This window comes from Clytia hemisphaerica, unplaced genomic scaffold, assembly GCF_902728285.1.
Source record: "Clytia hemisphaerica strain Z4C2 unplaced genomic scaffold, Clytia hemisphaerica genome assembly, whole genome shotgun sequence".
Lineage (NCBI taxonomy): Eukaryota > Metazoa > Cnidaria > Hydrozoa > Leptothecata > Clytiidae > Clytia > Clytia hemisphaerica.
In genome coordinates, this window is record NW_027104378.1 from 706539 (window position 1) to 729838 (window position 23300).

General features: G+C 35.4%; 1 protein-coding gene across 1 annotated transcript in view; it reads right to left on the minus strand.

The window, feature by feature from the left end:
- LOC136819026 (ras-specific guanine nucleotide-releasing factor 2-like) overlaps positions 1 to 23300 on the minus strand; it is an 89195-nt gene that overhangs the window by 32850 nt on the left and 33045 nt on the right. The window contains exons 6-24 of the mRNA XM_067075183.1: positions 22675 to 22928; positions 21708 to 21787; positions 21046 to 21122; positions 20496 to 20612; positions 19916 to 20026; positions 18767 to 18884; positions 17527 to 17687; positions 15410 to 15464; positions 14258 to 14409; positions 13208 to 13284; positions 12544 to 12619; positions 11537 to 11738; positions 9757 to 10272; positions 8681 to 8932; positions 7970 to 8159; positions 7368 to 7461; positions 6859 to 6971; positions 6471 to 6525; positions 5817 to 5923 (exon numbers count right to left, since the gene is read on the minus strand). Of these exons, the coding sequence (XP_066931284.1) occupies positions 5817 to 5923; positions 6471 to 6525; positions 6859 to 6971; positions 7368 to 7461; positions 7970 to 8159; positions 8681 to 8932; positions 9757 to 10272; positions 11537 to 11738; positions 12544 to 12619; positions 13208 to 13284; positions 14258 to 14409; positions 15410 to 15464; positions 17527 to 17687; positions 18767 to 18884; positions 19916 to 20026; positions 20496 to 20612; positions 21046 to 21122; positions 21708 to 21787; positions 22675 to 22928 (2807 nt within the window). The remainder of the gene's footprint in view (positions 1 to 5816; positions 5924 to 6470; positions 6526 to 6858; positions 6972 to 7367; positions 7462 to 7969; positions 8160 to 8680; positions 8933 to 9756; positions 10273 to 11536; positions 11739 to 12543; positions 12620 to 13207; positions 13285 to 14257; positions 14410 to 15409; positions 15465 to 17526; positions 17688 to 18766; positions 18885 to 19915; positions 20027 to 20495; positions 20613 to 21045; positions 21123 to 21707; positions 21788 to 22674; positions 22929 to 23300) is intronic.

Sequence of the window (23300 nt, forward strand, 5' to 3'; positions counted from 1 at the left end):
CACTTTTATAATTTTGACAAAAAATCTACCAAATAGTAGATAAGTAGATAAAATTATAAAGATTTGTTGTAACGGAGTTAAACCGAGTTAATCCGAGTTTTAAGTTTTGAAATGTGGGATAATTAGTTTCAACGGTCTTTATTACAAAATTAAAGTATACGTGGTGTGGGACGATTTAGAATAATTCATTTCAAAATCCCGAGTTAAAAGAGTTATAACTCGGCATTACGTTTTTGGGTTTTCTTATTAAATTTCTCAATAAAAATTAACATTTCAGCCGTTTTTAAAGTGATGTTAGGAAGCCAAATAACGAAATAATCTTTAGAACACATCTGAAATACAATCCTTTGTTCAGAACAACTCGGAACAACTCGGATTAACTCATAATTTCAATTATATCGCGTTAACCAGTATCAGTACTCTTTTCAAGCGAATAAAAGACCATTTTGCATTCATACTATGCAAACCACTTAAAGTAAGTTATTCCGAATTCAAGGGTTGAAAGGGTTATAACTCGGCATTACATTTTTCTGCACAAATCTTTAATGAACCAACAAAGCTTCATGATGACGCCGATTTTAGTTACTGAAAAGTGAAATAAACAACACAATCAAACAAAAAATAGTCAAGTACTGTAATCAATGAATCATTGATTCATTCAGTCAATCACAAAGTAGACGAATCCGGAAAAAAATATTGCATACAAAATGCTCGATTTTTTTCTAAAGTTGAAAAGTGCCCAAGGGTGCGCAAGACCTCCTTAGTTTCGCCGTTATGCTTACAAGATCTGTGAGGAACAGTTTCGAGATGAAGAGATTCAATTCCTGATCGATAACTTTACGGAAAATGGTTACAATCGTCTGACTTTAACAAGAATTGCTAACTGCTAACGAATTCCGAGCAAAAGAAGCCAGACATGACAGACAAACTGAGGATGACCAAGAACAACTAAAAATCGTCAAGCTACCTTGGATACCAGGGCTGAGCCCCAAATTGAAAAAAAAACATTTCGAAACGCAGGCTACAGAACTGTTTTCAAAAGTGGTGCGAATCTAAAGTCTTTGTTAACATCCAAAAACAAGAGTCGGCTTCCACCGAATAGTCAACCCGGAGTTTACACGATAGACTGTGAATGTGGAAAGAAATATGTCGGTAAGACCGGACTTAAAGTATCCACACGAGTGAATAAATCAACATAAGAAAACCGTTGAGGACGAAAAGTGGGATTTATCGGGTATTACGAATCATGCGAGGTTATATAAAGAGGGACCGAAATGGCATGATGTATCACCCCTTAAAAGAAAGGAAAATAAATTTGATAGGAAGGTGCAAGAAGCATTGGAGATCCAGTTCCGTCTAGGTTCTGGAAACCAATGTTCTCGCATATTAGGTTGAGGTCATTGCATTGATGTCATCTGACGTCAAAACAATTATCTCAACTGAACGTTTGTGAACCTGATGAAGACCTCCTTTGTGGAGAAAATATTGTTTTAAATAAAATTCATATGAAGAATGACCATTTGAACGTTCATAAATTATGACTGTATTTCAGGGGCTGAGGATAAATTTTTTGTTTGTATTGTGTATTTTACAAACTGCCCCGAAATTGCACCTTTTTGCCTAAATAGCCTTAGGATACTGTATCTACAATCTAGTGATTGGAAAATGCTATTGACTTGAAATTTTCGCTCCAGTAGTTCCTAAGTTCCGGCAAGTCATGGTCAACGTGTATTTTACAGACCAGTCTGCGAAGTACCAAAAACTCACGGGAAGGAATTTTTTCTATTACAAGTCTCTTAATTTTACAAATTGGCCTTCAGGAACAAGTTTCAGTCAAATCGAACGAGTCAATCAGTCAATATATCAGCCAATTCGATTGACTTCCAAATTTGCCATACTCACCAACTTTGCCAAATCTACAATTTCAATGTCAAAAGATCACAGCTTCATGGCAAATTTGTACATTTTGCTACGCCGCCATTATGATTTCCGTTTTGTGATGCTTAGTCAGCAGTTTTCTGTCGGCATTTGTAAACAAACGATTTTTTAACCAATCAAGTTACCGATCGGCATTGTTTTGCTTTAGCATTGGAAGGTCTTCTATTTTTCAAAATCTTTGGCAAAAGTGGCAAAATTGGAGCGAAAAGAACACAGGTCTCGTGGGAACAGTGCTTTGTTTGGAGACGTATGGAGGTAAGTTCCAAAAATGCCAAGAATGCAAGATTCACCACATCTTTTTTATTTGGCATTTATGGCACTCAAATTTTGCCACATTTGCCATATTTTTGTCAATCGCATGCAAAATAATTGGCAATCAGGGCAAAAATGGCATATTTTGAAGTCAATCGAATTGGCTGTATGATTTTGGTCAAGTTTACATTCTGGTCTGTAAAATACCACCCAGACAGGTGGCCGAACCAAAATTTTGTAAATCATCTTCAATTATCCATATTGTTGCATTTGTTAATCTTGAGATTTTAAGTAGTAAAAAAACAGGAAGATGCTCGAAGGGTTAATATTGAGTCCATTAGTTTCTTCCATCAAAACTTCCATTTTTGCCATCTTTCCCCCAAATGCCACGATCGTGTGAAACAAATGGAAACCATGTTACAAATGCAAAAGTCTACCATCTTGCAAACTCTTAGTTACGTCAAAAATAGCTGCATAAATTATGTCGGAAATGTAAACAAACAAACAAACAAGAAAACGAAAGTGAAACGCATCGTAATTATACATTCGATAATTGCCGCCATTTACAATAACATTTTTCCACCGTTGACCCAGAATGTAGAAACAAATGCGAATTTCTTTTTGCTTGGAAAAGCTTGGCAAACTTCTACTTTTGACACAAAGAACACAAATGATCAATGTAAATTGAGGTGGTAAAAATGTAAGTATTTTTTAACAATTTTGAACACATTTTAATGAAACAAATGGGAAAAAGGTGGCATAAGTGGCATAAATGGTGCTGAAACAAATGGACCCATTGTGGACTTTGAAGAGGAATATGTTTACCGCATCCAATCAGTTCTCAACCTCCAGAATCATATCGATATCTAAAACGGGTAATTTTTGAAAGTCCAGATGAATTTTATTACAAATTGAACAAAGATATTTGCAATTAAGAAATTATAGTCAAAACATATTACTTCAAACCTTGCATTCGTCGTTGTTTCAAGTTCACGTAATTTATTTCGGTACCATTGACATTTAGAAGAAAGTTACAGTCGACTCTCTCGCTAATTCGAAGTCGAACGGGATCTTATTTTTTCGAATTAAAGCTTGCGTGAAAGCGTAGACTGGAGTCGTTTATAATGCGTGTAATACTAATAATACCAATACTAATAATAATAATACGGGATTTAGTTTGTATAAACGACTGGAAGAATCCGGTGTTCCAGCCTTATAGATACAGGGGCTAGCTACGCAGAAACTTGCGTAGCGAGAAAACAATTTATCAAGCAACAACAAACTCTCAAACGAAATCAACTCAAATAAAAAAATTTTCAATACACAAATCCACACATATTTTTTTCTCAAGAATTATTTTGAGCAGGAAAAATTTATAATTGTAATATTGACACTTTTCTTTCGTTTGGAGTTAGTGCACAAAGGTTTCTAGACGACTAAAATTGTTCCATTTATTACTTTTTGCTTTATTTCTACTATGTATAAATTAGTCGTCTAGCTTGCTAGACTAGTGAAAGCGTGAATGGGCTTTTTCGTTTGCGTGAATGCGTGAAATTCAAAAAAAAAAAAAAAATGCGAGAATGAGTGAATCGAAAAAACTTGCGTGAAAATTCACTTTTTGCTTGCGTGAATGAGTGAATCTGCGCTATTTTTTGCGTGAATACGTGAATTTTCTTTTTTCCTTTTTTTTTAGTACAATTCAATTTAGAGAAACTTTGAAAAAAATTGTCTTGTATATGTTTTTACCCTGAGTATCAGAGGTTAAGTTTTCAAAGAATATCTTAACCTGTGAAGACCAATAATAGAAATTTTATCGCGCATGTGTCAATCTAATCACTGTAGAACGAATCAAAGATGAAGAGCAAATATTACCTTATTAATGTCTAGCAGACTGTATCAGTATGTAATTTACTATTTACGAATTCCCCAGAAACCTCCAAGTGTAATCGAAGTGAGTTTCTTTCGAAAGAAATCTTTTACATGATCCCCAAATGTATAACAGTAATTACTAAACTATTAATTATGGAAATGTCACTTTTAATTGAATCGAAATAATAGACAGACTTTATGTTATGATTCTCTATCACTGACTCTTTTTAAAAAGCATTAATGATATTTTTTAGTTGTATTTTCAACGACGGGAATAAAAATATCAACTTTGAACTTCATCCAAGATATTGGATGGTCCTCATGGTTACTTTTGTCTTCGTTGATTGCGCGATGAATAGAATCTCGATTCGTCGGCACAGCGTCAATATATGATTTTGACCTGTGCTTTTAAAGGTAATATGTTTTTGCTTAACGAAAACCTCCATTTCTTTAAAGAAAATAACGTCACGTGCTTGAATGTTGTTACGAATTGTTGATGTCTTTGTCATTGTCTTGTTTTCTTCTTATGACTTGACGCATGGTTAGTCCTCCATCGTTGCTGATTATCCGTGTTTTTGATTTTGAGTTTTTGGAAACGTGCAGACAAGGGGGGGGGGGCTTCAGGGGGTAGCTGATTCAGCAATTCCACCAACTTTTCCCCCGATTTCCATCAAACCGTTATTCACTGAAATTTCTTTTGAAATTCAAGTTTTTTGTCAAAAATTCCAGGAATTTTAATAATTTTTTGCAAATTCCGAAATTCCGCGAAAGTTTTTGCTAAATTTCTAAATTTTTTCGCAATTAAAATTTCGAAAAAAGGAAAACGACTTCCGTAATTCCGCCAAAGGGCCAAATCCACTCCTCCACCAGCCGTGAATCCCCCAGACATTGCTCATATTTGTATGCAACAGATCAACATACCAAAACATGAAATAGCACTATGGGATACACCCAGGATGAAATACGAAGAAGTCATTTCGTAGTTGTAAAAAAATGCGTACTTTAACGAAACAACTTACTTGGAAGGGATTTCTTTGAGAAGAATACGAAGAAGTCATTTTGCTGTTACAAACAAGCGTGTACTTCAACAAAACAACTTACTTGGAAGGGATTTCTTTGAGAAAAATACGAAGAAGTCATTTTGCTGTTACAAACAAGCGTGTACTTTAACGAAACAACTTACTTGGAAGGGATTTCTTTGAGAAGAATACGAAGAAGTCATTTTGCTGTTACAAACAAGCGCGTACTTTAACGAAACAACTTACTTGGAAGGGATTTCTTTGAGAAAAATACGAAGAAGTCATTTTGCTGTTACAAACAAGCGTGTACTTTAACAAAACAACTTACTTGGAAGGGATTTCTTTGAGAAAAATACGAAGAAGTCATTTTGCTGTTACAAACAAGCGTGTACTTTAACAAAACAACTTACTTGGAAGGGATTTCTTTGAGAAAAATACGAAGAAGTCATTTTGCTGTTACAAACAAGCGTGTACTTCAACAAAACAACTTACTTGGAAGGGATTTCTTTGAGAAAAATACGAAGAAGTCATTTTGCTGTTACAAACAAGCGTGTACTTTAACAAAACAACTTACTTGGAAGGGATTTCTTTGAGAAAAATACGAAGAAGTCATTTTGCTGTTACAAACAAGCGTGTACTTCAACAAAACAACTTACTTGGAAGGGATTTCTTTGAGAAAAATACGAAGAAGTCATTTTGCTGTTACAAACAAGCGTGTACTTTAACAAAACAACTTACTTGGAAGGGATTTCTTTGAGCAAAATATGATCCAACAACGTCATCTGTTCTGCAATGACCAAAGTGGATGTTTGATCAAATGTCGAACTTGCTTCAACAGATGGTAGCTGACAAGGAAAATGATAAAGTAAGTTTTTAGTGGATAAAAGTACTATATTTAATTAAATATTTTCTAATTTATAAACATATGAAGGAGATCTTGTGATGAGAGGAGATGATGCGGACTTGGTATATGAGCTAATTAGGAAGAGCATATGTAGGGTCGGCAAAAGTATCTTTTTCACACCTCAAAAAAAAAACTATGAAACCAAACGTCTTTCTTAAAGGTTCCCTAAAATCATTTTCATCCTAAAAGCACGAGAACCGAAAATTTACTACTTTAACTGGTTGCAACTTCTAGGAAATTCGGAAGTATATATTTTAAAAATTATCCCAAGTTTGAGAATAAAAGTTTGCCCCAGAAATATAAACTTTTATACTCTCTAAGGGTCGGTTTCTGATTTTTTCTTGACTTATTATATATGTCATCTCGTAAACCTTGAGATGTTAGCAATGTCGTTGACTTAGTTGTTCGATTTGATAACAATGTGATGGACCTTAACGACGCTGATTTGGCGCTTTGTGTTGGCTGGAAAAAAATACGTAGTTTCTTACAATTTCAACGTTAAGCAAATTCTTTTTGAAACTTTGTTCTCCAGCAACTAATGATCTAAAGTTCAAAAGACGAGTAAAGCAATAATGGCTTTGCGTTAGATTGAAAGCAACGAACTGTAAATAAATTAAAAATGGAAAGAACTTTCTCCCTTTTAAATCCACACAAAAATCTTAGTTTGCCTTAATATGGTGAATGTATAAGTTGAAGTTTTGAAATACTTCCTGACTTCCATTGCGGTCAAATTTGAAATTGAAAAATTTTTCAAGCACTACTTATTTTTACAGAAAATCCCCTGATAAAAACAATAAAAGTCTATAGGAGTCTGATCTATCAAAAAAAGAAAAAAGAAATCAGGCCTGAGAAGGAAGTTGAAAGACAATTACATACTTGAGTATGGAATTAGCCAATTTTCTTTCAATGGGAGCTGTATCATCCATTTGTATAAGCTTCAAAAGAAAGTTCTCCAGTTTATTCTTCAACTCCTTGTTCCGTTGAATGGTCTGAAAAATAAGAAAAATCATCTAGAAAATGCACGGCTTTTCATACGTAACTTTTTGCTCTAATCGAATCTTTCTATAATTCGAACTTATTCGTACCTCCTAAAAGTACTCTATATGATTCGAATGTCTCTGTAATTACAACAGATTAGACTTCCAGCTCGAATTCAAACTAGCAAGAGTTGACTGTAAAAATTGGCGAAGGCAGTATTATCAACCATTCACCAAAACATTGAATTGATTTGGGTTCGAATTTAAATCCAATGACATAAAGCAAATCTTTGATTTGTGTAAGGAGCCGCCTTTACTTATTCACTTCCATAATGGCAGAAATTACATAACGTATAACAACATGGAAACCTCTATTGGTTGAAAATATTCTGAAAGATAAACAATTACCTCAGGCTGTTTGGTTACCCAGTGTTTAAGGATTTTGAGAACTCTTTTAGTGACGATGTTTCCATCTTCAGTGTCTGTGAACTTCAAACTAAATCTGATGATGATCATAAGAAAGAAGAAAACTCGTTACAGACACGGATCTACGTGGTTTTGTTTGGGGAGTGGAGGGCGAGGTGTGGAGGGCGAGGTGTGGAGGGCGAGGTGTGGGGGCGAGGTGTGGAGGGCGAGGTGTGGAGGGCGAGGTGTGGAGGGCGAGGTGTGGAGGGCGAGGTGTGGAGGGCGAGGTGTGGAGGGCGAGGTGTGGAGGACGAGGTGTGGAGGGCGAGGGCGGTTTGACATGATCTTTTAACTTTTTGTTGCGAATATTTTCTCAATAACATATAAACTTGCAAAAGTTCACTAGTATTAAGATATCAAGAAAGCTTCTACCATGAGCTGTTTTTCTTTTAAATCTTTCATCTTCATTTTCAACTTTTTTCAAAAAACACAAAATCTACGATCTGAATCAAACTTTATGTAAATTTTGTAATTTGTAATTTTACAGACAACTAACTTGAAAAATACTTCAGATTGGGATTCTGCAAGAGCAATGAAGTTAATACCTAAATTTGAAGCCAGATTTGGGCGAGGCGGCGGGTGAAATCGTGGCGCCAGCGGTTGCGGCGGCAAAAGCAATAGCGGCGTTTGTGATGGAACTTCGTTTCTGTGATAAACGATACGAAGTGACGACAACACCTGGAGTAGGTGGTGTTTTCAGAGGCGAGCGTGGCGATGGAGATCGTTGAAATTCTCCTGTTTGAAAGAAAAATCGATTTTATTTTTACCTTATTATAGAGTTTTATTCATGTCTTGTTAAGTTGGAAGCAAACCTTCGAATCTGTAGTATCGATCCTTGTACAAATCGAAGCTTTACTTCAATGATGGTGGAAATTATGTAACTTAACAAAAATGAAAAACCTCTATAATGCAATTGGACGTTGGAATTAGACATCCAACTCATTTTCACTTTTATGATTCTTATATTGTTTATTAGGATTAAATCAAAAACATGATTAAAACAATACAAGAAGAGTAAAATTAGAGGATGCGGATTGTAAAACTTAAAAGTAAAATCCTCGATACAGGAACATTTCAAAAGATTGAGAAATTAGTTCAATATAGTTTTTACAGTCGACTCTCGCTAATTCGAACTTCTATTATTCGAATCTCTCCGTAATTCGAACTAATGAGATTCCCCGTTCAAAATTCGAATTAGAAAGAGTCAATTGTATGTTAATATTGCATTTCAATTAAAGAAATTAAAATTTAATTACCTGATCTTAATGGGCTTAATGGACCAACTCTGGCATTGATTGATGCGATTTCGTCATCACCGCTACAATTACCATGGCTACCGCCGCTTCCGCCATTATTGTTACAATCGAATCGTTGTGGTTCAAATTTGAAAATTTTGTTCAAATAATTTGCGTTGTTAGGTGAAAGCAATTGTTTTTCGGTGGCTCGTTTGATTTTACTTTTCTTCGGTTCTTTCACAACTTCGTCCTTTGGTAAGTCAATGTTCAGACCTGTTGATTAGAAATTGAAAGATTGTTTAGTCCCCATTTTTCTTACCTGGAATACAAAGCTGTAACTAAAGGCCATTTGCTTTAAGTGCTTGTAGTAATTTTTTTTTAAAGTAAAAAGTTCCTGCATCCAATATTACAACATCTATCAGATGAAGGTAGCACGTTGGAGTCGAAAAAACTTAGTAATTACTGTTTTTTTTTCTCGCTCCAACAGGCTCTATTCTAACCTATTCTAACTTATAACCTTCTATGCAATAATTGTACGAGAGAAATTTTTTTTCGTAACAATATGGGTAACACAGTACACAAACAAACAAATAAGATGACTGATTGGCTGAGGTAGACGACAGTAAATCAGCAATTTTACCGTCCTCAATTTGGCGGGCCAGAACTGCAGGTTGTTCCAAATCGCTCTGCCGTCCTCAAAAGTTCAAATACATAAACTTTCTAATAAAAATAGATGGACAATAACGTCGTCTACACTGAGTGTGGTGAGGATAGTATACACGTTGTTTTTTTTAAAAGAACATCAAAAATTTTCGAAGCCTTCGGATGTTCTTAGTTTTTTGGATTTGAAGCCTAAAAATGTTCTTAAAATGTTCTTATTTTCAGCATTTTTTGAGCATTTTGATGTAATTTCTTAAGAAATTGCATGTTTTTAAGTCTCCAAAGCCTTAGTATGTTCTTAGAATGTTCTTAAATTTTTAGGCCTCGAAGCTTTATGTTCTTATATAGTTTGTTCTTATAAAAAAAAAACGTGTAATCATTAAATAATAATGGTGACAATGACCTTTAAAGAATGTATGAAAACAACCTTGCCCTACCTTTAGAGCCAGACATTGAAGTTTCTACCAAATCGACAGGTCCTATTTTGGTTGGTTTATAACGAGATTGTTTCATTTCGCTACGATTCTTGGGTGGAGAGGTCAGCTTGATGATTTTAGTGTTAATAACAGAATTATTGGTTTTCAATGGTTCTGCATGCTTGAAACTTGGTGAAACAGACGGTGATTCAATCTCTCTTGGTGATAAACAGAAATTGGAAGAACTGGATAAATTACTGCTTCTGGAGCTTTTGATTGAGCTTTTCGTGGTTGAAAAACTAAGTGTTGGATGGATAGGGTAGCTCATTGCATCTTGCGAGTCTCCACAGGTATGTTTTGGGTATCCGACACTGAGAGTACGTAGTTTCATGATTTCTGTTTTGTCAACTGTTTTGTGATGGTTGGTTTCCATGACATCAGTAAATATGGAAGGCGACGAGTGACGCCGATTGGCTAATGATAATGGTGGCAGAAGCGAGTTGCTAGGTGATAAAGCACGCACCTTTGAATGATCATCTAAAAATAAAAGAATAGCTCATTTTATTTTTCAGTGTTGCTGGTGCTACAAATCTTTCTGTAGATCGGGAGTAACCAATGGCAGGGTAGGAAAACTTTCCTGAGGTTACCAAGCAAAGATTTTAAATTCAAACAATAAAACTAGTAGCGAACACCCGGTCTTTTTTGGGTGTTCCCGTATAAAACATTACGTCACGGAATATCATGAATATATCATGTTGGTTTTGAAGTTTCTTTTGTAGATACATACCACCATATCAACACGATTCCGGGGTAATGAATCTTATTGAAAACAAGTAATACTTTAATGGACCTACCTATTTATAAAACGAATAATTAGAATTTAATGGAAGTAATGTATAATTTTAAATTTCGATTTATATATCTATTGGAACGGAGAAAGCAATTAAGAAACGCATCGATGTTTAACGGTGAAAGAAAAATAATATCGACACTTTAATCAATCATTCAGAGAAAATTAAAACTGAAGTAAAAAAAACATTTAGTTTTCAGTTTTCATTATTTCATCACAGATTGAGGAGTCACATTTTGGGCATTGCCATTTTACATCATTGTGCAAAAAATCATGAAAATCTGTCGAGTATAAGTTGAAAAAATGAAGGAAAACCGTTTACGCCGGTTTTCGGCTGTTCCGGCGATTTTTAAGGAGTTCCGGATTCAAAGGATGATTTTTTTGGAATCAAACGATGCTAAGTTTTGGGCATCATCATAAAGAACATTTTTCTGTAAAGAAACAATTAAATAAGTTGAAAAAATGTGACGGAAATGTGAAAAAACGACGATTTCCGGCACATTTCCGGTTCTACAGACCGGAAAAAAAATTTTTTCGGCAAACGGTTTTCGATACCTTTTCGGCAGTACTAATGTGCATCTATGTGCAAAAAATCGCAAAAAACTAATGATAAAATCTCGAGAAAATCTCAAAAAACCACTTTTTTCGGGACATTTCCGGTTCTACCGGCCGGAAAAATTTTTTTTTCGAAAATCGGGCTCCGTCACATTCGAGGGTTTATAGTAATGCACCTTTGTGCAAAAAATCAGAAAAATTGAATGAGCCAATCTCGAGAAAAGTTGGTAACTAACGTACTAACGAACGAACTAACTAACGAACACGGGTTAATTTATAGGACCTCCACCGGGGTAGGTCCAACAATCATTGCTTTTTTTAAATTGATTCTGAATCAGCGTTAACACGCGGAGAGCCACAAATTATGAGAAAGTGACCCGGCAAAAATTACCATACCGTAATCCAATCGAATGGAATCTTTAACTCCACTGCCAGTACAACTTGCGCGTGCGTAGTAAAACTCGATTATTGTTTCCATCAGAATTGAAGAGGTGGTGAAAATACTGTGAGTTGTCAAGAAAGTATTCAAGAATTCCACACTTAAAAAACGAACGTCTAATAAACGACCAAGTAGACGCTGCACTGTTGCATATTGAATCTGTAAGAAAGAAAGAGGATGCTTGTTGTAGTGCTCACAACCGCGGTGGAACTTTTTTCCTCAGTGGGGATAAAATTCCTATTGAAATTCCAATGGGGATAGAAATTCTATTGTTCCAAGGTTAAAAAATCTAGTGGGGATTGTTTTGGAGTGCAGTTTTTAAACAATTTCTTTCGAATGGGGATGAAATCAAAGTCAATTTCCTAGTGGGGCTGAAATTTCAGGGTATTGTCCCACCGGGGACGAAATTTTTGCCAAATTTTCCAGTGGGGCTGGGGTCCCAGTGGGTTTGTGGCACAGGGGTGTTATTGATTCTTGCAATCAATAATACAGTGGAGTCTCCATAACTCGAACACGCACGGAGAACACAAATTTGTTCCAGTTCAGGAAATTTCGAATCATGGAGTAAGGTTTTTTTAAGGCATTGTTAACGGAAGGGACCAGAAAACTTTTTTGAGTTAATAAGAGACATTCGAGTTATAGAGGTTTGAAATCGGACCATATTACAGTGCAGAGAAAATTGGTTAAATTTGGACGAAAAATCGACCCTTACGGTGCATTTTCTTGAAAATCTTTGACCATTTCAGGCAAATTATGGTCAGATTTTCCAAATTTAACACTCTTAAAGTGCAATTTTCCTCATCTTTGGTCATTTCGACCCGTGCACTTCGGGAAGCTTACGAAAAAGTACGGTAGGTCGTTTACGTTGAATGCCCCCCCCCCCCCCCGGGATCTCATTCTACCCCCTCAGATTTTAAATTCAATGGTTGCTGCAGTAATAATTATTTTGAAATTGAACACTTACTCTTGGTAATCTACACGAGTCCAAAGCACGACTGTATTTGATATCCACAGCATCTGTTGTTAAGGTTGTGTCAGCTCTGTAAAGAAATTAAGAAAATATTTGATTTCTGTACAAACTTATCAACCTCAGAAGGAAAAACTGTAAAAATGAAAAGGTGTTGAAATTTGAACCACTCGAATTCCCGTGCATTGCGTTTAAAGCCCGAAGTGCTAAAATAGAATCTCTAACCTTTCCCAGGCAAGGAAAAGTGAAGCCACTTACTTCCCATCCAGAACACGCCGTAATCATGACGACGGATTGTATCTAGCGGTTCCTTTGTTTCGAGGAAATAACTCGCTAATAAATTCGCAAAAACTGCATTTTTTGAAATCGATAGATTTTAGTTTCAATCCAGCGTTTGTGTAAAAACCACGCGCGGGCGTTCTCGATAGGAAATAAGTGGTTTCATTTCCCATCCAGGAGTCTCGTGTCTAGCCCTTCGGACTTGGAAGTCAATGGTCCCGTGAATCTGAAGTTAACTCTTTTTCGAATTATTATGTAATTCGAACTAAACTACCGCTTCTCAGTTGGTAAGATAATGGTTGGTATGATAAATGATTTTAAATTCATTTATGGATATCCAAGGGAAGATTCTATAAGCCCATAACTGTATGTGTCTTCTTACCTGATGCTGAGTAAGCTTCTCCTTGATTGCACAGAAACTGTCTCTTCTTCACTTGGGTTGCGCAAATTTTCTTTACACTATAAAAAATGGCAAATGGTACTTATACAATGAAAACATATTTCAAGTATTTGGTGATTTGGTGACCTTGTTTGCTTCTTTACCTTTTGGCACAACTAAATTCAGCAATTTTTGGCAAAATTCGGGAGCTAATTTTAGCTCGCTAATAAATTCGCAAAAAAATTTTAAAAATATACGGTAGGAAAGTTTTCTTCTTATAAAATTTCTGAATGTGAAAAATTATGAGACCAAGGATCGAAACAAAAGGCACCATTAGACGCTAGAAATTTCCAACATGAAAAAAGCTAGTTATTCCATTAAGGTCCGTAATATAAACATTCATAAAACGACAGGCGAGCATAGACAACGCATTCCGTGTCATCTAGGAAGTAAAAGGGGGTAAGGTTTGATAAGTCAAAAATAACAGAAAATCCATGGGGGTAACTTTTTGAATCCTACTAAAATTCAGAATTCCAGAGTAGAGGGGTTTAAACCTAGAATTTCCTGAAATTCCAAGGGTTACAGTATTTCCAGCAACAAAAGTTTGGACCTCCTCAACAGGGGGTGTACAGTTTCTTTCTGGAAAAGCGCAATGGGTTAACATCGTTTATGGGAAAATAATATGGAAAAACACGCTTTTTTTTATAAGAATGGTGTAAACCCATTTCATCATGGATATTTTTAACTTTTTTGGGAAAATCATCGTAAAATATTCTTACAGCATATTCTTAGGTTAGGGTCCTAATTCAGATTAGATTTAACATTTAGTACATACGTCTCAAGCATAAGATGGCATTTTTGTGAAAGGAGTGAGCCTTACTTGGGGGTAATTGACAATTTATAATTGAAAATGCTCTAAAAATAGCATTCTTAGCTTGAGTAGCAAAATTCCATGATGGTGATATTCTTAGCATTATTCTTAATTTTTTGGCCATTTTCATCATTGACATTTTTATAAATTGTATTCTTATAAAAAAGTGTGTGTAAACAAACCTGACTGATATCACTTGTCCATGCAGCTTTATCGCTCGGTGAAGCTGCCATTAGAATCAATTTGTGTGCCGATTCATCTTTGTCTGAGACCACAAGCTTAAACGCTAAACTTGCATGTCGTGATGCTCTTGGAAAGTTTATGAAATCAATATCTAGAGAAAACATAAAGATTGTTTGAATGGCTGATCTGGAAGATTTTTGGACCCGAACTATCAGGGAGCCTTTATTTTTATGTTGATAGTGTTTCTCAGGAGTAGCTAGCCAGCTAAAAGCGGAAGAATGCTGCATTGACATTAATTCAAAAAATCTCTTTGATAACTGCATATTTTTAAGATGCCCACGCATGGATTTACAGGTTTTTCTATCCCTCTGTCACGAGATAAAGTTATTATACATTAGAAGGCCCCGAAAACACAAATGGTAATCAAAATGGATCGAAAACACTGACCTTAATATATCCCTGGACCAAGCTATATCCGCTATCTTTGATCGAAGTTTTTTGTAAGTTGGTACCCACAAAGAAACCATTGTAGTGTTTGAAACTTTGCCTAACGACAAACGGCGCTACATTATTAGTCTGTTCACAAAAATTTCACTAAAATATTTATTCAAGATAAAGTTATGATACAAAGTTTATAAGTGATTGACCCCAAAAAACAGCAGAAAACAGGAGAAAACAGCGTTTTTAGACGTCAATCAGCTTATAAAACTTTGTTTGATATCTTTTGACTGGATGATTATTTTTGAGAATTTTTTTCACAGTGATGACGTTCGATAATCAAGGATTCACTTCAGTGAAAATAATAGTTATAGCACTTTTCTACAATATCTTCATTTTTTTCTTCTTCATTTTCATCTTCATTTTTAGAATGTTTTTATCGATTTTTTTATTGCAAACTGTTCCACTCACTAATATCTTTCCAATGATACCAAATTTATAAAGATTGAAGAATTCCTTCAAACGTTATAGGTAAATGAAAAAAGAGTGCACACTTATCGTGAATAGACTTTAGTGCACAAGCGAAACTAGATCTAGCGCTCTCTCCGCGGGTACCAATTTAAAAAAAAACTCCGATCATAATATTTTGCTTGGCCGGCATTGAGTAACTTGGTCCAAGGATATATAAAGGTCAGTGATCGAAAAACACAAACCTTCATCAACGATGTCTTCAATCAATGTTGCATTCTTCAACATAAACTTCCCTTTCTGTAAAGACAAAGAATACTTTAAAGGTAAAAAAGAAAGTCGATGGGGATTATTAAAAATCAATGGTAACTAAATCAGCCAATAGATGAATAAGGATGAGGACTTATCTACTTTCAATCCTTACATCCTTGCTGTCTTTCTTAATAATATACAATTGACGCTCTCTAATTCGATTTTCAGAGGAATTGGATTTTCATCGAAAAATGGAGCGTATCGAAAAGTAAAACGTCGGATTATGTCAACTGTAATTTCGAAACAAAGAACATGGTAATTTTGAGAAAAGCTTGAAAATCCAACGTTCTGAGAAAACTTAATGCAAAAAACAGAGTTGGTTTATCTTCCGAAAAAAAAAATTATAATTTTTAGAAACTTCAGCGTTTTCTTCACAAAAAGAAACTTAATGAAAAGGAATGGCGAGCAGTACCCTTTATAAGATAAAAGTCCGACAAAATAAGAATAAAATCTGGACTTCGAAGAAATTAACACTCTTTATTTTCTGATCAGAAAAGATGGATTTAAGAAGGACGAGTTCTTCGAAAATTGCTATAAATTTGGGCTTGTCCTGTACTTTCTCCGAAATTTGACAAAGCTAGCCTGGACATCTGTATTAGGGAGTCAAACTTACGAAATAACAAAATTCAAACCCGTTTACATCCCTGGAGTCCTTATATAGTCCTAAACTTGCCGAATATTGAATTTGGAAATTAGAGAGCTTATTATTTATGGAGCTGATATCTAAGCTCCCTCGCCCACACTTTTAGGGAAGATTTCATAATTATGTGAAATACACCTCAAAAATACAAAACAAGAAAAAGGAGCAAAATATGGTATCAAATCGCCGAAATCTCTATCAGTCTGAGGAAGGGTTGCACAAAGAAAAACATCATTGATCATTAGTTTAGAATTCGGAGAAAATCAGAAAATGTTGAGAATTTTTTATCTTAGTCCTAGTTTTTAGGGGGTATTTCAAATCATTTTCCAAGTTTAGATATAACCCCAAAGTGGCCAAATTAAATTATTTTGATTCATCAAAAAATGAGTCCAACCTAGAGCCTCGGAAACGCAACCTAGTCAATGCCATCGGTATAGGTGGAACCTCCCGGAACTATTTTCGGGCATATGATGAATTCAAATATTTAACGCCCTATAAACTTGAAAAGATAGAGGTTGAAAATAAAAAACGCTTTTTAAGAACCCGTAAATTTTTAGCTCCACTTCAATTGTTCCAATTTTCTCGATATTTTCAGGCTTAAATGTTTTTCTGATGTTAACTCTTTCCGTTTCGATACCTTATTTTAGCACCTCGATCTATTTGCCGAGGTTTTTAAAAAGATGGAAATTCTATTGCCAAGAAAATCTAATATCGGAAAAAGATTTTCACGAGTTTCCTATTTTTCCAATAAATATAGATAAAATGCGCGTGTCGGATATATCCGACAATGGCAATGGGAGCGGAATTTTGCATGCCAGATCCGACAAAATCAAATAGAGTGGAAATATTCGTAACACGGAGAGGGTTTTAAACATTATAAGTTTATTTACCAAATCAATAAAATTGGCTAGTGTTAACCATGAATTATCTTGGGGATTTCTAAAATCTTATACTCAAGTTGTTCTGAGGTTTTTGTTGTCAAATTTTCAGGGATTCGTGTTCTTATGAAACGTCATCACTCTCTAATTTAACGTTATACTGTTTGATATGCTCCATTTTACGATAATATTGAAAGTCGCATTCAATGAGAAACTCACATAAACGAAGCTCTACCATTCGAATACACTCCCTTATTAGTTGAAAATCCAATTCCCCTAGAAAATTGAATGCACGGGTTGCAAAATTATATCCATGCAGTCAAAACATGTAATTACTCGAAAAAGGTTCACATGATTTTATTCTCATGTTACTTGCTTAACAACTTACAGCTGATAACTTTATTAGTGTCAATAAATTAGCATCGACTGTAGATTTACCCCGTTAAAAATTCCGTGAACATTTTCTTTACAATGTGTAACAAGCCTTATCTAAAACATTATACGCCGGTCATTATAGATATAAAGTACATACGTTAATGAGTTGAAGTTTTCCACCAGAGACACGAGTAGCCACCAAAAACATTTGTGAAAACAAGAAACAATGTCGCACAGATTCCGTTTTGGTTTCCGCAGATTTCTTTCGTGCAAGTTTCTTCCCGTTTTGATAATCCATTGTCAGTTGAAGCAAAACACCTGAAAGATTTGATAATTGTTAATGACAAACAAACTAGATACTGAATGGACCTACCTAAAGTCAGACTGGGCCTTGTTTTGAGCATTGCTAATACGCATCATTATTGAAAAAATCTAATGATGAAATCTCGAGAAAATGTCAAAAACCGGTTTTTCCGGCATATTTCCAGCATTTTGGGGCCGGAAAATTTTTTTCCTCGAAAATTGGGGAATCACCAGTTTGCATCACTGTACAAAAAATCAGAAAAAATTTATGAACCAATCCTGAGAAAAGCTGGTAACAGACGAACGAGCGGACGAACATAGGTTAATTCAAAGGAGCTCCGAGGTAGGTCCAAAAAACAACAATTTTGAGGGGGGGGGACAAAACATCCTGTTCTTGCTTCAGTCCCCAAAATAAATTTAGTATTCAAAAATCTTTCTTTGCAATCTTCAAAAAAATAGATATAATATATTTCGCCAAACAAATCAAGGTCCTAGATTTCCTAGGGCTCTATTTGTAGACGAATTTTTTGTAGCAAGCTTTGTAATAGAATCTTGGCAGATTGACTGGCAACTTTGAAATTTTTATTTCATCTAGGATGAATTATAAACAAGGTTGTCACGAACGAACGGTGAGTGGCTGAAGTGAAACAATGCCACCAAAATCTGCCGTCAGATTCGTTTTTATTTTCAGGCAAAAAGTAAAGCGGTTTTTGAATGCTTTGGTTGAACAACCGGGTCAGATCATCACATTCGCCATATCACTTTTAGGGAAAAGTGTGGTATGCACATAATGAATGATCTGTTATGAGATTATAGTTAGTATATTCATCTGGTGGCTGTCGGCGGAGCCGGGAGTGAGGGAGTCTATCCCCTTTTCTATTTGCGCTAGACCTGGGAGATCGAATGCTGAGGTGGAGCGCCACACCTACTCTCAGCTCCCAGTAACTTACCGCCTAGATCAGATTTCCCAATCTAAGCCACTCATCCGCTGAGTTGGCGGTGACCGGGGATCGAACCCACAACCCTTAGATTGTAAGGCAAATGCTCTACCGACTGAGCTACCCGGCCGGTTATGAGATTACAGTTAGAAATACCTTGTCGGATGAGAATTTCATCAGTGTTGAGGAGGAAATCGCAAGATTCGGTGAACATTCTTTCAATACACAAGTTCTTTCGAATGTTTTCCGTTTCACTCACTTCATCGTGCATCACCTACAAATTACGAGCAGAGAAGAATAAAGAACGTACTATGAATTTGAAAAGAGCTTCTGTAAGTTCCCGTTTCATATCAGACACATATTTCATATCAGGACAGTGTCTGCCTATTCTTATATCATGCTGATATAAGCAAAAAACGTTTTTTCTTTTCCTCTTTCTGATCAATCTCGCTCCACATCCTTGTCAATTCAATGTGAAAAAGCTTAAATTTGATGAGTAAGCAAACGATATCACTCTTGTTTAAAAACAAAACCTTTAATGCCTTAATGACAAAAGATATTTTTACCAAGGCGGCATGTTTCAACATTCATTAAGATTAAATAGTTGAATGGGCAATAAATGAACGTATTGTTTATACCGGTTTATACCAACTTGGTGAATAACCCAAAAGACCAACACACCAAGAAGTCTTCCAAGATATGGGTAAAAATTAGGACGAAAACTTATCCACACCGAAAGGGAAAACAGTTAACGCTCTCTAATTCGATCTTCAAGGGGAATTAGATTTTCATCGAATAAGGGAGAGTATTAAATGGTAGAACGTCGTTTATGAGAGTTTCTTGTTGACGGTGGCTTTCGATATTATCGAATAACGGAGCCTATCGAATAGTAGAACGTCAAATTAGAGAGCGTCAACTTTGTGAGTAAGATTTTATTGTGTAGATTATTTCGTCATGAATTTATTATTCTCAACTAATGAGGTTGAAGTGTTTGAAGAAATTACCATAGCTTCGTGTAATGTCGACATACAATGTCTTATTACGTCACAGCAATTCTCTGGTCTGCAAAGTAGTTACGAGTAGTTAAAGTGATTTTTTTAAAAGCTTCTTCAGAAGGTTTTATCTATAAACATAGACCAGATACTTGCTATGACGGAATTAGACAAGGTATGTCGGCTTTACACGAAGCTACGGTAGGTTCTTCTTTTCAGTACTTTTTCACAGGGATTTTTTATCAACTAGCCGATGAGATTTGATCGGTCTATTTATAATACAGGTGTATTTTGGTGAAAAATTTGAACCTACAGAAGATAATTCCTCTAAAACACTTTGTGAATGTTCCAGCGCCACTCTTTCCACATGATCGTATTGTGTCAACGCTAATAACTTTTGGATGGCAGCTATGTACTTCGGAATCTACGGTTTCAAAAGTATAAAAGTCTATTAAGGCTGTACCAATTATCTACCTTGTAGAAACCACTAAAGTACAATTGAAAAGTAGATTTTAACTCAAAGTTTTAACATTAGTCTTAGGACCTTAGTATCTGAGGATTCAAAAGCTCAATAGTGTTCCAATAAGGCTGGGAATATATTCCCAGAAGCCACCGAACCCCTCCAAAATCGAAATATTCAGTGAAATAAAGTGGAAGTACTAAAATCGCAATCCTCGCCCGAACTTTAAATTCTGAAAAACGTGAAAATACACAAAAAATCTCAATATATTTCTACCATGATTGTAGTAGCTAACGAGAATGCACACTTAAAGCGAATAGGCTTTAATTCGTTGTGGCGTATTTGAAAATGATTGTATTTCTAATCTAATGTTTGATATTTAACTCGCAAGTTAGGGACGAACATAGGAACGAACGAACGAAGCATAGTATACCCGATGCATAGGGTAGGTCAGGAAAGTATCCAAGGTACGGTTGCCTGCTACAGTACTATTCTCCAACGATTTCAAAGTTTTCCTGAATGAACTTCTCTGTTTACAATCACTCAATGTCTAAAATAAGGAAAATATTCGAAGATTTTAACCTCAAATCAACAAATCTCGGGGACGAAGTAGAGTCATGTCGTGTTCGCAATTACCCGTCGGTCGCAATTACCCGTCGGTCGCAATTACCCGTCGGTCGCAATTACCCGTCGGTCGCAATATTAGCCGTCGGTCGCAATATTAGCCGACATGACTCTATCTCAACCCACGACGAGCCAACATCTCTTATTTCTCAAGGTTTTCTTAAAGACTAAAGTAAGTTTAAAGGCTTCAGGAAATTAACCGTACGAAAAAAAAGGATATTTTGAAATTCTCCTTTCAAAGATTTGCTCTTATCTCGTTTGGAAGGGGAAGAGACTTTCTTGATTTGAAAAATGCTTAAGCAGTCTTGAAGTTGAATACTCGACATTCTTATGGAGATTTATGACGAAAGATTTATTACCTGCAAGCTGTAGTGATGGTTTCGAACGTATTCTTGGTAAATCGACAACATTGGTAAAAGCATGTCGAAAAGATCACCTGGGAAGTTCAAAAGATCAAAATTAAACAAGAGTTGATTTGATTAAGATTAAGGAGCAACCTCGTTCCCTGCGTATTATCAGATTTATCAGTATTATCAGCTCGTTGATGCTTACTGATAGCGCCAGATAATAATAATTCCCTGGCGTCAATAAGTAACGTAAACAAAGCCTGGGATACACGGGGACGAGGTTGATTAAGGAGTATTATTTTATAGGTATATTCGAGGAAAAACTGATTGGGTATCCTCTCTCTGATATACTAACCCTAAATTGTATATATATTTATTCTGAAATAGCCAAATTAATGCTATACAATAATACACCTTTTCGACCGTAGCCGCGCGGTCAGGCGCGTGCAACTTTATTATTTAATTTACCAGCCTAAACTCGATCCAACCATTTTTTTACACTTTTTCCTATTGTCTTTAGGTGTGAAAAAAACACTGGGCGGTTTTAGGGTGGTAAAATGAACAAAAAAAATGCCCGCGCGGCAATTGGCAGCTACGGTCGAAAAGGTGTATAAAGAGGAAATGCTTTTGACCACTTTTTTAGAAGAGATTGTTTATCAATTAATGTATCTTACCCAAGACAACTTTCGGCCAGCTTTCCATTCTTGTTTGAAGTCCTTTCAAAAAGATTTGATGCAAAAACATCAATGTTTCACTGTTAAAAAGAAAGATTTTTATATTAATCGCACGATGGGTTATTTTTTCTTATTTGGCACGCCCTCAAAGAGAGCAATTAATCGTTAATTGCATCCTGTAGAGAGCAATTAATCGTTAATCACACTCTCCAATGCCACGCCAATGTTTACAAAATTGATTTTAATGTTTTTTCTTACTTTTTTTTTGCATCGAACGTTTTAATTGCATTCGAAATTTATTTTTTGAGAAAGAAAATCAATAAACAACAATAAAAGAAAGACATAAAGAGAAGAGAAAAATATAAAACTCTCAGTGTAATTTCTGTAATTTACTTTCCTAACTGGGAAAAAGTAGTGAAAGCCATTGTGCGATTAGCTCGTAATCACATAATAACTCGTACAATTCGAAAATTGCACTCGTGATTTTTTTGTTTCGAATTTTCCTCGTCCTTTCGGACTCGGAAAATTAATAACAAAAAAATTACTCGTGCAATTATATTCGAATTGCACCCGTTATCATGTGATTACATATACTAAGCATTTTGGTTCCTAATCGAAGTCATATTTGTGATTTGTAAGTCAAGTACCGAAGAGGACGCCAAAAAAGTTTACGGGTGTCCATAATTCGAAAGTAAGTGACCGCCAGAATTTAAAAAAATGTAGAACACGAAAACAAAAAGTGGCACATAATCTTCGAGTTATATGATCGAGTTACATGGCTTTGAGTTGTGAAATCTTCGAGTTAAGGTCCGTAACTCAAAATAGAAATCTTCAAGAAAAACAAAGCGCTTTTATTTCGAGTTAATTTTTTAACTCGTTTTTTTATTATATTATTATATATGCAGCGCAAATTTCAAGTACCATGCTTATCTGTTTCTAACGTAAGACCAAAAATACTCAAATTTACCTATTCAAGAAAATGGAGTTAACTTCATCATGAGATAATGGCTTATTCTTGGAGCTTGCCGCCATTTTGCATGGTCGATAAAAAGCTGAAACCAAGATAGAGAGACATTCAACGTACTCCTCCTCAGAGCGTACTAATTGAAAAACGACGCAATTTCGTTTACGCATGCTCTCTGCGTGTGGTGAACGTATGTAGTCTTGTACTATGCTGTGCCAACGACGTCGGCAAATCAAACCACGGAAGAAACTTTGAATCTTTAAGGAAGAAAAGATAATCATTTTTGTTAGATTTATTTAACTTAGAAATTCTGGACTGAAAAAGGTCGAGGAAAACTTTATTAAATTTTTGGAAAACACGTTTTATATCCAGCAGGAGGTACATCTGGAAAATGTAAAACAAAAAATCACACTGTCTGAAAGAGTCTTAAAATTCCGAAAACTAAAAAAATCATCCCTAGAAGTTTAAGATTTCCGAAAAATTTGGACAAAAATGTTTTGAATTTTTGCCACAAATATACTACCCCTGGATCTATATTGTACAATATTTTGCAATGAGCTAAATGGCGCGTGTCGTATATACGCGTTCGTAACTGATATCGTTAAAAAGCTTTAGCAGTAAGGATTTCG